General features: G+C 41.4%; 1 protein-coding gene across 13 annotated transcripts in view; it reads right to left on the minus strand.

The window, feature by feature from the left end:
- Positions 1-14,952, minus strand: part of ARNT2 (aryl hydrocarbon receptor nuclear translocator 2) — a 91,294-nt gene that overhangs the window by 39,342 nt on the left and 37,000 nt on the right. For all 13 annotated transcript variants that reach the window (XM_021407349.1, XM_021407339.1, XM_021407338.1 and 10 more), the window contains one exon: positions 572-674. In XM_021407349.1, the coding sequence (XP_021263024.1) occupies positions 572-674 (103 nt within the window). The remainder of the gene's footprint in view (positions 1-571; positions 675-14,952) is intronic.

A 14,952-nucleotide genomic window follows, 5' to 3' on the forward strand; every position in this document is an offset into this window, starting at 1 on the left:
CACAGGAGAAGGTGGAAAATTGCAAAATAAAAACCCTTCAACAATTACTCATGTATCTAGAATCAACCAGCTGACATCCAGTTAATTCATACCAGGCTTAGGTTCATTCCTCCGTAGCTGGCAAATTTGCAGCTGAATTCCTGTTTGTCTTCAAGATTCTTTTAATATTATCAGTTGGTTGGAAAAAAAAAAACAAAACCACACAGGGTTGGGCTTTCATTACCCTTGCAAAAGCTCTGTTCCCAAAGCACTGATTCAAATAATTAGTTCAGAGGAGACAACAGCTTATGCGCTGGGGGTGAAGTTGTTGTGAGGGTCTCTGGGGAAAGCATACAACATCCCACACTGAAAAAAAAACAACTGCAACACAAATGAGGTATTGCTTTGCCATTAATCATAAAGGAAAACAAGTTTCAGTTTTGCTATGTTACAAAAGTAAGCATTCTGGAAATGCTTAATGGCAGTATGTCACTACAGCTTCAGTCTTCAAACAAGGTCAAAAGTGAGTAACCAGATGTTTGACGTCTAAAACCTGAGAATATCACAACAGGAGTATCAAGTAAATACATACCTCATTCTGCAAATGAAAGAGCGTCTTGATCCCATGCACATTCTCATTGAGGACTGCTGACCCTCTTTCTTTACTGTTCCAGTCTTCAAGTCCAGGATTCGACCTAGAAAAGCCAAGAAAAGGAAGTGATGTTTAGTACATAAATTTAAACCCATTTACTATAAAAGAAGATGACAAAACACTCATAAACTTAATGCTATTAGCCTATTTAGGGAAAAAAAAAAAAAAAAGCCTACCAGAAAGCTTGATGCTTGCCTCACATCTGCTATGTGCTGGCTTAACCAATGGTCTCAGTGAAGCTGAGTCATAATTTTTTTTTTGTTTTTCCCCAACTAGCCTAAGACCAACTGTCAAGGCAGGGTCAAATGTCTGGAGACAGGGAAGATGACGACAGCAAGAAAAGTTTTTTGACTTGATATTCTTGCTCCAGTACTTCCCAGAACTGCAGATAAAGCAACGTGCAGCATTTCCCTGGCAGCTGCTTCTCCTTCCCTGTGCTCTCACGTCTATCCAGAACACCTATCATAACAACACCTCACAGATGCAGGGCTATAACGATGGTGAGGAATACATAAGATCAAGAGTTCCCCGTCAGGGATAGACACAGCAATGAGGACAGATGGGCGCAGAGCTGGGCTGATGCTCCTACAGTAACTCGGGGAGATCTTCAGAAAAATAAAAACAAAGGTAGCAGAGCAGTAGCATGGCTTAATCTTTGCACTCTCCTGTCAAAGCAAAAGGCAGGGGTTACTACAAAAAGCTTTAGATCAGCAGCAGGAGCGTCTGAGTATCACCCGGGTTCCTACTGCGTGTAGGAACTACTGCATGCAGTTCTGTCAAAGAGTTGATAGAACTGACTTCTGTGACTACAGCTCAATTATTAACAGATGAACATGTAATCTTACACGGTACTAACATGGACTAGAAATGGACCAGAAATGAATCACTGGCCCAGTTCCACAATGCTTCAGGGCTGGATAAGGCCACAAAAGTGACAGTGGGCAAGATAAATGCACGGAAACAGCTGCTAGACAACTAAATCATGGCCACCAGCTTTAAGCCTGTACTAAGATAGAACAGTAGCCAAATGTATAGCAAGATACCCCATTCTGTGCTTAACTGGAGAAATCATACAGAATACAGTCAAAGTCTTCCTTATCAGATTTACTTAAAAGTCTCTGTCCAAAAATTCAGTTCTGAAATAACTCTACTGCCAACTATACGCATTGCAGAATTATTTTCACTGAGAGTATTTACCTCCACCCAAGAACGGGAATGAAGTCATTACAAAGCAGCTTAAAGATTAGTATACGTGCTGTCCATATGGGCACACAAGCCAAGGCAAACCACTAAAAGTGTTTTTCTTGAACACATTAACTTTGTGATACACATAAATGAAAGAAGAGCTGTTTTCTGTGCACTTTATTTTTTCATCATTCTAAAACAAATTCTTAAACGTGATATTAATAATGGAAAAGCAGTAATGTAAATGTAACCCAAACAGCTAATGGGAAATTATCAGTTTTTGTCAAAAAGCATCTATAATTACATTTGAGAACTACGTGGCTGCTAAGCTTAAAACTGCTGGCATGCATGGCTTTGGCAAGCCTGCAGCCCCCAGCAAGAAAATCGTAATTTTTAAACTCAACTTTGTTTGGCAATGTCTTAGAAATATGTACCAGATAACAAACAGTGGTCTAAATTTTGCACTGGCTTACAAAATCACTGCAGGGGATGGTGGGGGGGAGGGTATGAGTCAGAGAAGTGTTTGGTACATAGGTATGACATAGCTATCTCAACAGCTTGTTTCAATAGCCTGCCATGTGTGCTGTAACAATACATAGCCAACTGTCATACTGATAAAGAATATACAATTTGTGACATATATCATTAGAAGTTAATGCTCAAATTCTCTTAAGAATGTGTAGTTGAATAGAACCGTAGTTGAATAGATGAAGAACAAAGCTCTTGGTTCAGCTCAAAGCAGCCAGCATCCCTGGGAGAAGAGGCACCTCCTAAGCGTGTTGAAGCTCTGCTGGAGCTTCAAGTTATCAATATCAAGGACATCAGGTGTGCAGAGTGTATCTGGGAGAGGAAACAGAGCAGCAACTTGCTATGAGATTGATATGAGTATGCAACCAGCATGGCTACGTACCACAGGTAAATGCTAGTTTGGGAAAAAGGAACTGCCTAACGCTCTCTCTGCCTGTCCACAGCATTGCATACACACCAACTACTGCTAAGAACCTTCCCTGTTCGCAGAGCTTGTGTGTTCAATGATGACAATTTTGACACAGCATTATCCTTTCTCAGTTTAACTTCACGCAAACTGCCCTAAAAGCCTATCTGCACTTCCAGACTGTGACTTACAGCACGTAGCTTTTACCAGACAATTCTGAAGAAGTGCAGACAGATGGATAATGGTGAAGTCAGGACAAGCTGGAGCTGTACCAAAATATCTGTGACAACTTCTTACTGCTGAGGAAGTCTGCAGCTGCAACAACACAGCGTGGCCTGGTCTCAAGACAAAAGGCACAGCCATGTCTTCTCTCAGGGCTCTGCCGTCACTCCGCACCTGACTCTGCAAAGAGGACTCCACTTCTGCCAGCAAGGATTTAGAAAATCAACTTCTACCTGCTTTAGTATCACCCAGCACTCATGGCAGCTGCTCCCACAATGGACCTCAGGGGTCCCACACTGATTGAAATCACAACTTCATTCCACATACGCAGCTTGGTCCAAGGAGATGGTATGCTGCAATGGTAGCTCTGTCACAGAGCCATAAAATATTCCTATCTGTGTGCTCCTGATCTTCTACACTACTGCTGCCTCCTTGGTGATAAACACTCGCTTAGGTTTCTCCACAGGACACCTGCACAAAGTACATCTGATATACAAGCTGGTAATTATAGTCTTATAAGAAACATTTCAGGATGCTCTGACAACTTCCTCTAACTGAACAATGCACATGTGCACTTTCTCCTCTTTCTTCTTCTAGTTTAAGTGGAGCAATTTTAAAAGGGAAATGCAATCCACTGCCACCCGCAGCTGAATCCCCAGTGAGCTCCACATAAATGGGTAATTGCATGTAGTTCTCTTACACATTAAACTTCTCCCCTCTCCAGCTTCAACGACAACACTCAGACACAGCAAGCACAGGATGAGTGTCTGACACTGCCATCTTATTACTATTTGCAGCAGCTGCACAATTTAGAGAAAACCAGAGTTTACTCTACTGCAAAAGTGAAAGCAAATAAACGACCACAAGCTTATAAAACCAACACACAAATCACTACAGTTAGTCTGGATATAATTGACAATTTATTGAAATTATCCATTAGTGCTCAGATGGCAGTACAGCTTAAACCTGTAATACTCCAGTTGTCTTCTGAGCAAGAATCCACCATGCAACCCAGGAAGCTGATGTCCTCCACCACAACAGGAAAGGGCTGTAAGAGTGGGCAACGCAGTTGAGGACGATGCGCAAGAGATTAATTACTGGAGTGAAATAGAAAAGTCAAGTAAAGCTCTTCCCACTGGAGAGAATAGCTAGCAACCAATTCAACCAGTGAGGACACATGCTAGGAACATTCCCATTGTGTTATGCTGCAGTGTGTTTTCAAAGATGCTCTAAAAACTATCAAGAGGAGAAATGTTCAAAGTGGTAGTAATAAATCCCTTGTATGTGCAAATAGTCAATAGATTATGCATGTATTTTCCTTCTTTTGGACCTCTAGTTGCTACTGGGAATGTTCAAATATCTTTTCTGTGCTTGCAATGGTTGAGATGAACCTAAGCCAAGGACTGGTCTGGGCCTACAGGAGTTCATGGGGTTTCAAATCTGGGAGTCTGGCTCCAGTCCATTTTTATACAATAGCACCAGCCTGCTAGAAAATTTGTTCCTCCATGTATAAGCACTGCATGCTAGGCTTTATAGCCTGATTATCAAACACAGTCTGTTCTTTATTAGTCTTTCAGTTCTTTTTTTGGTGGAATCAAAGCTCCACAGACATCTACACCTAATTCTATCACAAATGCTTGCCCTGCTGGATTTCTAGTTCCTAAGAATCCCACAGCCTGTAATTAGAAAGAAGGGCCTGTTATGTGAGGGCATTCTTCTGCAAATGAGTTTTGGGCAAGTAGCTTTGTAAATGTCTGTCTCAAAAGCAATCGTATGGTATCCAACTCTGGGACTGGAGTTTGCAGTTTGGAAATACCCCTCTTTTATAACAAGAAGCTACTAGCATTTACTTTTAAATATTCTGGCATCATGCATATAAAAAAAACCTATTGGTAAAGTTCACAATAAAATTTTCCATCTTCCTCTAACTCATGAGAGTAGATGGACTGCTGCCTTGCACAGAATATCAGAGTTAGTAAGGAAAAAAAATCTGAATTAATATAAGGAGTCTCACCTTGCCCTCAATACAATAACCTCCAGCAACCCAGCAAACTCATGCTCTAGAGGATAGTATCTAACTTGCTCTTTGCAGGACAAAGACATTTCATAATTATTCTCTGCCACTGGATTGTCTACATCTTTCCAGGCAAAATAAAATGAAGGATAAACTAAGTTTGGTTTGGACAAAATAACAAAACATACCTTTGTGCTCATCAGAAATACTCCACAGGCTACTCAGGGAAGACAAACAGAACACAGGAATACTGCACCAAAAAAATCCCAATGAAAACTAAAAACATCTTTATATTACTACGAAAACGGAAAAAGCAAGACGGGGACACAGGAAAGCAAGAGGAAAAAAATAAAAAGAAAAGAAAACTGATGGTCAAAGTACTGAGGCTTTTGAACACAGATCCAAATGTAAGCTGGAATATCAGAAAACAAAAGACTTATTCTTCGTTGATGCTATCTATCAGTACGTGAAGAATTCAGAAAGTAGCAGCAGAGATGTATTCTTGACTAAAGCTATCAGCTGCCATCACACAGAAGCCCAGCCTTGCAAACGAACACATACAAGATGCTGCCCACTGCTTTGGACAAGCAATCACGGTCCAGAAGACCAACTCCTTCTCCTCCCCAACAGCAGTTTGCACATATTCACCAACTACTGCTGAGCACTCGGCTTTACACCAAGTGAGGCTCCAGCTGGCAGAACTCTTCTTGAAAACAACAGATGCATTATGAATATATAAACAAAATCTTTTCAATAAGAAGCTGAGACAGCCTAAAATTGATCTATTAAATTACTCTTGGTAAGCTCATGACAGAGCAAACCAATTATTTTGCATTAATTCAACAATTAAAAGAAAAAGACTTTAAAAATTTATACCATTGTAATGGTAAGGGATACAACTGTATCTCATACTTCATGCATCTCAGCAAGTGTTTTAAGCTCTATTAAGTTTAATAAATAAGCTTCTACCCTGTGGGTTTCAACATAAAAAAAGAAATCACAGATTACCTAAGAATACGTTAAGAATCAAAACTGGTTCTCCCTCCAGGGAATCATGTTCATAAAAACCAGAGGTGGCTCACACTATACAAATAAAACAATATATGTTCAGATTGAGAGGAAATGCCACAGCTCAGGAATTCACTGCCGGTCACCCAAGTACCTTCCAAAAAGGGAGCATCCCCGCAGCAGCTCAACACAAAGATAGAACTACGCACAGTGAGCAGGGTTCACACTTAGAGCACTCCTCTCGCTCCCATCAGAGCCTGCAGTGCAGATCTCATAGGCAGTGCCTGCTAATCTGCTGCTTATTTTAACACTACTACTTCATATCCACTGAACAGTTAATCACCTTTTAAACCTGTGACAAAAACACTAGTTCTTGACAGCTTTTAAAATACACAGAGAAGCCACAAAGAATGCGCAGTTCTAGAATAAAGAGCTCGATGAGGTTGTTTTTACAAAACATTTGCTAACTCGTGATGCTTAACTCATTCACCACAACGCCCTGCCACAAACAACCCCGGCGTGCAGGCAGAGCCGTTCCCTAGCACACTCACTTTCTCCTGAATCAGATGCAGCACGGCCACATGGAACTGCTGCCAGGATTGTAATGACACAGAACAGATGGGTTCATAGCAGACTGGAGGCTCTTTTCTTTTTCATACTTCAGATTGATGTATTATATGTACTGCAGCTGCATTGTTCAAGTGTGCACACAGTTTAAATTCACACATGGAAAGTAGGTGAGGGTCTGGGTGGAGCCCTTGGATTCTGCCCAGAAGGTGTCTGGCAGTGCATCCCCATGCACACATTCCAGCCTTGCTTCCCAGCTGCTCTGACTGTGCAAGTGATGGGAACTGACCACAGGAGACTTCACCCTACCTGCACAGCTGTACACTACTACTGTTATCCCTCTCTCTTCTGCTGAACGGGACTTCCCGCCCTGGTGCAACCTCTCCTGGGATCTCCAGGCATCCAACAGGCTCAATGCAAAGCAGTTTTAATCCTCAGGCTTTACTGAAAAGGAGCATGACAGCAGCATGCAGAGGTGGATGGAGGAAATACGTGCTGGTTCCAGTGTCTCCACATCTCTCCAGAAGGACTGGGAGGGCTGGAGGTGGCACCTAGGTGGAGCGGGGCATGGAGAAGGCATAGTGCAGCCAGGAGTGTGGAACAACAGTGTACTGGGCACAACCACCACTACCATCACAGCAGTGTTTCCAGCACTTGGAAATTCTCAGATACGCAGAAAACGTGTGTGCAGAGTATCACAGTTGGGGACGTAGAGGAACAAGCTGCAGGTCTTTCCTGACATTGTCCCATCTAACATTTAACATGGAAAATAGGGAATATTTGGAGATCACGGGTAGGCATCCGGCTGAGATGTGGCTCAACAGAGCTGTGTGGGCAAGCCTGCAGAGTAACCATGCCATGCAAAATAACCACAGACATCTCGAAGAACAGAGCCACGGGGATGATGATATACCAACATCCCTTGAGAACACCATGCAAGTGATAAATCAGCCAGCCTTATGCAGCCTGGAGCAAAGTCAGGGACCACACAGGGCTTCCCAGCTGTCATTATCCTGCACTTGTATCAACCAAGCAGTGTGTGGGATAGCAAGGATAAAATGCAGTTGCACTTGCTCTGAAGATGACAGTGCCTTCCACACAGTTGTTAGGAGGCCACTTTAGCTGTCACAGGCATGGGGCTTCACTGCTCTCACAGGCACAGCAGGAAGCAGCTTCAGATCCCACTCTGCGGCCAACTATATTGTAAAGCATCACTAATATACCAAATAAATACATCAATATATGGAATGAATAACTGGCTGCGAGCATGTACTTCTTGTTTGCAGACATTAAAGTAACTTCCAAAGGAGATCCATGCATTTCCACTTGCCTGCAGTCAGCCAGCAGCGGGAAGTACAGGGCCCAAGCTCACATAAGCAATATGAGTTCTCAACACACTGTAGCTGCAGATAATAATTCTCAATAACATAATCTACAGTGATTCTCAGAAATTCCATAAAATCTCACAATGACTATGTGCTTACCGGGGCATAATCAGCTTAAACAAGAAATGTACACGATCACACTTCCAAGAGAAGACTACAGGCTGGGTGGCTGATTTATCTGGCTTTATGTCCAGTGATAACCTCTTGGTGTAAGCAGTGTAGAATTTGAAATGAATTGCCCAAATAAGGACAATAAATTTCACTTAAATCAATACTCCATGTTCATGACACTATTTAGAAGCAGGAAATGCTCTTCACTGCTCGTTTTTCCCTCTGCACTCATGAAAAAATTCCCCAACTACCTATCCCTTAATGATGGATAATGTTCCACTTATATTTATAAACCATCAAAGCTCATTTTTCTCACTGGCCTAGCTTCTCAGGAGGGCTATTTGAGCCTCTCTAGCAGTATTAAGGTTTACATCATCTAATTGCTAAAGGCGTTGTATAAGCATTAGAGTCAAGTTATGACACTCTTACAATAGAATGAAGAACAGATCCAATCAGCAGCAATCAAAGTTAAAGAAAAAAAAGTAGTAGTAGTAAGGCAATTGAAATGTAGCTATTTTTAAAAATCCATCTGTCTCCTGCTTACCAACTGGAGACAATGACCAGTCCAAGGGAAATTCAAAAGCCTTCTCCCTGCCCCCCTCCTTGTTTTTAAATAAGAAACCCCTCACATTACACAGCTGTTTGCCTAATACAACTTGTTCTTATAAAAGCTCACGAGGTCTCCGCTGCGCCTGCCTTCATGTTTGACTAACCAGTCTGCATCATGTAATTCTCCACAGTGTTGGGCAAATATGCATCCTTTTAATCAAATTAAAAAGGAAACTACGTGGGCTTTTGAGCCATGCTGTCGAATTAATTTTAAGGGACTATTTGAAGGGACAGTGTTAGAGATCACATGCAAGTTTCTCTGCTAAAGGACCTGGAAAAACTGGAGAAAAAAAAACCAAGCTAATAATTCAAAGCACATGTTAAAAGTTAAGTTATAACATAGAAAGTGCAAAAACATTTTAATGACTAAGTGTATCTGGAACTCTCACCAACAGTTATCTTATGTATGGGAAACATTCAGCGTGCTAAACAGAATGGCTTCTCCAAGGCCATACAGATGTGTGAGCTCTCCCTAGACATCTCTATTTCCAGTACCCTCCCTGTAAAGTGGGGTGGTGATTCTCTGATTTCCATCTTTCCGTTGTCTTTTTAAACTTGCTTAGCAGAATTGTTACAGGGTTGGGAAAGGTCTCACCCAGCTGTGCTCTGAACTTTGCAGGTACTTTTAAACAAAGAAGCATCACCACGTTCATGGCTCCAGGAGCTGGGCCGCTGCGGCAGCACTTCTTTGGCAACTATCAGATACATCTGAAGGAGCTGAAGAAAATCATCATGCTTAGGTCTGCCAATGACCCAAGATACAAAGCTCCTCAAAAGACAGAGCAGGCTTTCTACACCTAGAAAAAGAATCTACAACCCCAGAATCAGTTACTCCGAAGTACCATCAGCAGAGGCATCCAAATTAACTCTAAAAACATAATTTATTCTTTTACCATTCACAGCTGCACAATAAATAAATACATAAAGCTTGTAAGTAGCTTTTAAATTAAACAACTTGCTTCACTTGAATGCTCAGCAGAAAGCTCTACTGAAATACACTCTGCCAAAAAAGCTTCATCTTCTTGCATTCTGAATGACTTGTACTTCAATATCTAAGTTAAATAACTGGAATATATGCTGTATTAGTAAAAACTAGTAGCATCTAGTTCTAAAATTAGGCTATGGGTGGTTCCACAACTCAGTGGCATATGATGGAACAGTCCATTAGAGGAAATAAATGATGAAAGCTGGATGACTTTGTGAGATATCTGCTGTGTACAGAACTAAATTTAAACAAAGGAACGTGAGAGAGGAGGAGGAAAACAAAAAGCTAAGGGAAGCTGTGGGCTATTCCTTTAGTTCAATTAAAATAAGGTTTATGTGGCAAAACATTATTACAGGTCTTCTCTTTTTGAAAATTCAGGACACAAATTACATGAGCTTCTATGCTATGGAAACAGAATGAAGAATATGTTCGGTGACTTCAGTTCAGACCTAAGGCATTATGTTAAAACACACCACAGGACCCTGGAATCATAGAATCATTAAGGCTGGAAAAGACCACTAAGATCACCCAGTCCCACCACCAACCCATCCACACCACGCCCACTAAAACACATTCCCTCAGAGCCACATCTCCATGGTTCTTGAGTAATTCCAGGGACAGTGACTTCAGCGTCTCCCTGGGAATCAAACCACAGAAATCTGTCAGTGGGCTGCATCACTGTGCTGGCTGCGTGCCGATGTGCGGAAGAATTTCCCTCTCCGTGGCAGGACAATGAAGTGCAAGCAGTGCCATGGTACCAGCAAACTGGTGGGAAGGGAAAAGAATGTGGAAATCCGACCACTGCTGTCCCTTTGCTATGAAGTAGGAGAGCTGGAGCTAAGAGGGAAAGACAGCAGCGTAGATAAGGTGGTTATTCCCTGCTTAAAGTCTGGGGTGGAAGACTCCCTCCAAGGCATCACTCCTCTCCAGGCTGTTGCTAGGACTCTTCACACAACAATAAAATATTGTAGTGCATTGTATTAGCTTAATTGAGGCAGCACAGCGCACAGATTAGACTGAAGGAAAAGCTGGTTCTCCACAGGGCAGGTGTTGAGGCCAGGACTGTACCCTTGCTGCATGGGGGGAGTTTCCACTGCGGCATCCAAGATTTACAGTGGGCTGCAAGCAGGGCCAGGTCCAAAAGGCTGCAAGAGGAACACTCAGACTGCCTTAGTGGCAAAGTGCTAACCAAAGAAACTGAACACTTTGGCGAGGTATTTGTAAAACACTAGTCTTTTTTAAAGGGAGAAAAATCGCTAACTCCATAGATTTCATCATGTATGAACGCAGCATAACAAAACAGAGCAGGCTGAATAAATATTTGAACATTCAAAAAGCAACCAAAAGCCTTAAAATCCAGTAAATGAAAATGATCCAGTCAAACATCTGTGATAACAGACCTAAGTACATGGCAGTTTTCAAGTGAGAAACTCATGGTGAGGACTAAAGAGAAATAAAAACCACAAAACCCACTTGCACATGCATGCCCAAGCACCTGAAAATCCACCCCAAAAGCATTTCCTAATGCTATTCAGGTGTAATACGTTTGTCTCAGAGTACTAGTCCAAAGCTGCTTCCTTATTTTTATTGTAAAAACATATACTAACCACTTTAAACAACCATTAAAATTAGCAAAGTCATTTTTAAAATTCCATTTATTAGCACTAGTCTTCCTTCCAGCACTATCCACCCAATCTGAGTGCCTCAGCAGCAGGCAGACCACTGGGTCACTGTGTTTGTGTAGGAGTTGCTTTATGAACTGTTTCATGCATTGCTGGCTTCTCCCACCATTTGGGATTTTTTTTCCCTCAGAAACAGCCCCAGAGACCAAAGCAAAACAAAATTCTCTTGGAATAAGTTAGTGAGATTAAATGTACCATACATTTAAGATATGATCATATGAAAGTAACTATTTGTGAGAGCTGACTTGGTTCTTCTATTTTTGTGGTATTGTCTAGTGTGTCAAAGGGTAGGAATGGCCCTTGAAGTCCTCTTTTCCTCACATGACCAACACAAAAAAAACAAATTCCAGACTCAGCTTTACCACCGTAAGACCACGCGACCACAGTCACTGGTCACAGCCACAGATGAGTAAAGAATTCGTTCCATTTGCTTCAACTGAAAAACAGGCCAATCCACTGTAAAGAAAACTAATGTTATGCACAGAATGTTTAAGACTTTCCTTGTCTTCCTTCTGGATCCCAGCACGTTCACAGATTGAGACAAACCTCATTTACCCACTAAGCTGGCAAATTGCAGTAGATCAAATCAAACGTCAACAGAAGAGAAGCTGGAAATACAGAGAGAGGCACTGGGCATCACTTCTAAGCACGTTAGTGGGATATTCAAGATGCATGTGCCATACAGGCACAGCTTGCTTGCTTCCTGCTCCTAACCATCTACTGTACTAAGTGATTTGCCTGCTAACAGAATGGCAAGGGGGGAAGCAAACGCTCATTTCCTTCATCCCATATGTAAAAAGAACTAAAGACTAAAGCCCAAAGCCCACTAATTCCTGTGCAACACACCGCCCAAGTTCCAACACCGTCACTGGCTGGCACTTTGACCTTCTTGCTACCAGAACAAACAGTCCACAAAGTTGTGAGCAGATGTTTTCCTGTGGAAAAAAGGCACAGCAGTGGGCTGGCATGGATGGAAAGTCTTACATCTGAAACATCCTCTTCGTTCTCCACAATGCCGGTGGGACAACATAACTTCACTGAAAAACAGGTATCACATGGTGATTTGGTAGCTGTCTGCAACGAGCCCAGTTGTTTACAAGATTCAAGTATAAAAAGATTCCTGCCAGAATTATCCTTTTCTACAGTAAAATCAGACTGAAATGTGAAATATTCAGTTCACATGAACCAGTCTATATTCTTTACAAGACCGTGGTGGTATGTTCCAAGAACTCACACACTGAAAAAGCAGACAAACAATGTGAGAGCTTTTTTTCACAAATTTCTGTTCCCTTCCCCTACAGGTGCCATAATTCTGGCACAGCCCTCTCAGGCTTCCACCCTTCCATGAAATAAAGTGGGTGTGTGTGGGTAGGTGTGTGGAAAATCCCATAAAATATTAAGCATCAAGGTTCAAGCTGTCCCTCAGAGACAAACAACTTCAGGACATCTCATACCATGTACATGGAAACTTTCTCTCCTCCTCTTCCACCTATCTGCCGTGCTGTACATTATTTACTGGATGGCTGTTTCTCTTCACCCTACTGACTGTCAATTTCAACGATGTTAACTGAAAACATCTGATGACAGAACCACTGTTTTATCCCAGAATAAAATACACATGTAGTTATTAAATTCCCTCTACAAACAAAACAAAAAAAATAATACAACTCATTCCCTACCTGTCCAGAGGCTTGCGGTCTTACTAGGTCAGTCATGCTGTGCTAAGATGTTAAAATTTGAAGTACCGAGGTCTGGTTTTAATTCTCTGTACTCTGCCTTCCTAAGCTGCTGGGCACGTTTCAGAGGCAGATGGTTGTTTAGAGTTCATGCACTTAAGAGAATCCACAGAAGTAAAAATAAATAAGTAAATAAAATGCTGCCAGTTGAAACAGCCCTCTACATGCAGAGTGCCCCTCTGATGCAAAAACCTCTGATAAATGTACTCTTCAGAAGCAAAGCCCAAAGAATAAATTCCCAAACAAATTTTACTACCACTCTTCATTTTGTCAAGTGTCTCAATGAGGACACACTTATCTGAACAAAAGGGAATTTTTCTTTTTCAAGGAGTGTTAACAGCTCCGGTTAGAAAAACATCCCTTTTTGGCAACTATCTTAATTTCCACAAAGCCCAGAAAGATGACAGGGAAAATCTGTCAGAACACAGAGTATATTTTTTGGTATAAAATTTCGGGCACTGATACCTCTAACAGATTTTTTTTTTTTTTTTTTAAATAAACGGGTTGACCTAATTTTCAAAAATGGATTTGGAGAAGCTCTCTGGTTTGCTAACACATTGCAGAAGTCATTCCATTAATCAAATGTTTTGATAATGCATTGCTTTCTCATTAATCATGAGTTTTACTGTCACTGTTGATAACGACATTTAAGGCATAACGGCATTCTGTTTGCCAGAGCAGAGTTTCTGGGCATGCTTCAAGTGAGTTTTTGAATCCCTTGAAAGAATTTTGCACACGAAGCCAGCTCCTTCTTTCTATCATCTGGATTTTCTCCTCAAACATTAATTTGAGACAGAGTTCAAAATATTTACTATGAATCAAAGTCACGTTTGCATTCATAGGCTAGCAGCACGTGTGAAAAGACATCTTCTAAATGAAAGATCAAGTGGAAATCAGATTTGGAAAACTGACATGGAGGTACAAGACAACTCACAGCACAAAAAATCCTGCACTGAATTTCAGGAAATGCATCTGTAGTAATGAGAAGTTACTTCTAATCTTGTCTGCCATTTGGTAATTTACCGTTTGTTAAGCATTTCCCTTCCGTTCAGTGCTCTAGAAAGCTTTGCTTTGCTTCTCCACTGATCTCTGGCATTGCCCTCTTTTGAGTTTAACACTGTTTTTCTCTTTTTTACAGACAATTTGACTCTACCTACGCCATCAATGGTGGCTCCATGTATGAACTGGGCTTAGTAACAAGCTCTGCAGCTGGACAGAAAACTGCATTTGCAGAAACCACCACTAGGAGACGTTACTTGAAGGCTCTCGAGAGAGGTTCCTCCTTCCAATTCTCTAACTCACATTAGTTCAACTAATGTGGAATCATACTTCCATAGTACACATGAATCACTGCAAATTGTCACACAATGGTCTTTTCTTCGAAAATAATACCTATCAGCTCAACTTTTGCTGTGGTCAGTCACCATTTCCATCATAAAATTCTACTTTTTTGTACTTATAAAATATGGCAATAAAATACTGTGCCAAGACTATGCTTGGCATACAAGTATTATCCAGAAGTAACCTCAATCTTTTTCAGTTAGCAACTGAACTGACTTATTCATTTTTAAATCACTTGAAGATGAAAGTCGTGGATGTTCTGGTTTTCATCATTTTCTCACAGTCACAGGTACACAGTTTCAGCATCCCTCAGCTACTCAGCCAAAACAGTTTGCAAAGGCTGCCGAACATGAGGGTCCTGAGCAGGCTTTCTACAGTACTTCCTCAGTCAGTTCTGGGGAATAAATGTAATGGAAGTATTTCTCAGAAGTCATCTTTCTTTATACTTAACTCTAAGTTCTATGTTCAGTGCCATCAGAGATTCTTTTGCAGAGGTTTAGAGCCTCCTGCTTGCATTAGGAGTCCGCTATGCTGTGCATTAC

The sequence above is a fragment of the Numida meleagris genome, chromosome 9 (genome assembly GCF_002078875.1).
Source record: "Numida meleagris isolate 19003 breed g44 Domestic line chromosome 9, NumMel1.0, whole genome shotgun sequence".
In the NCBI taxonomy this organism is placed as follows: Eukaryota; Metazoa; Chordata; class Aves; order Galliformes; family Numididae; genus Numida; species Numida meleagris.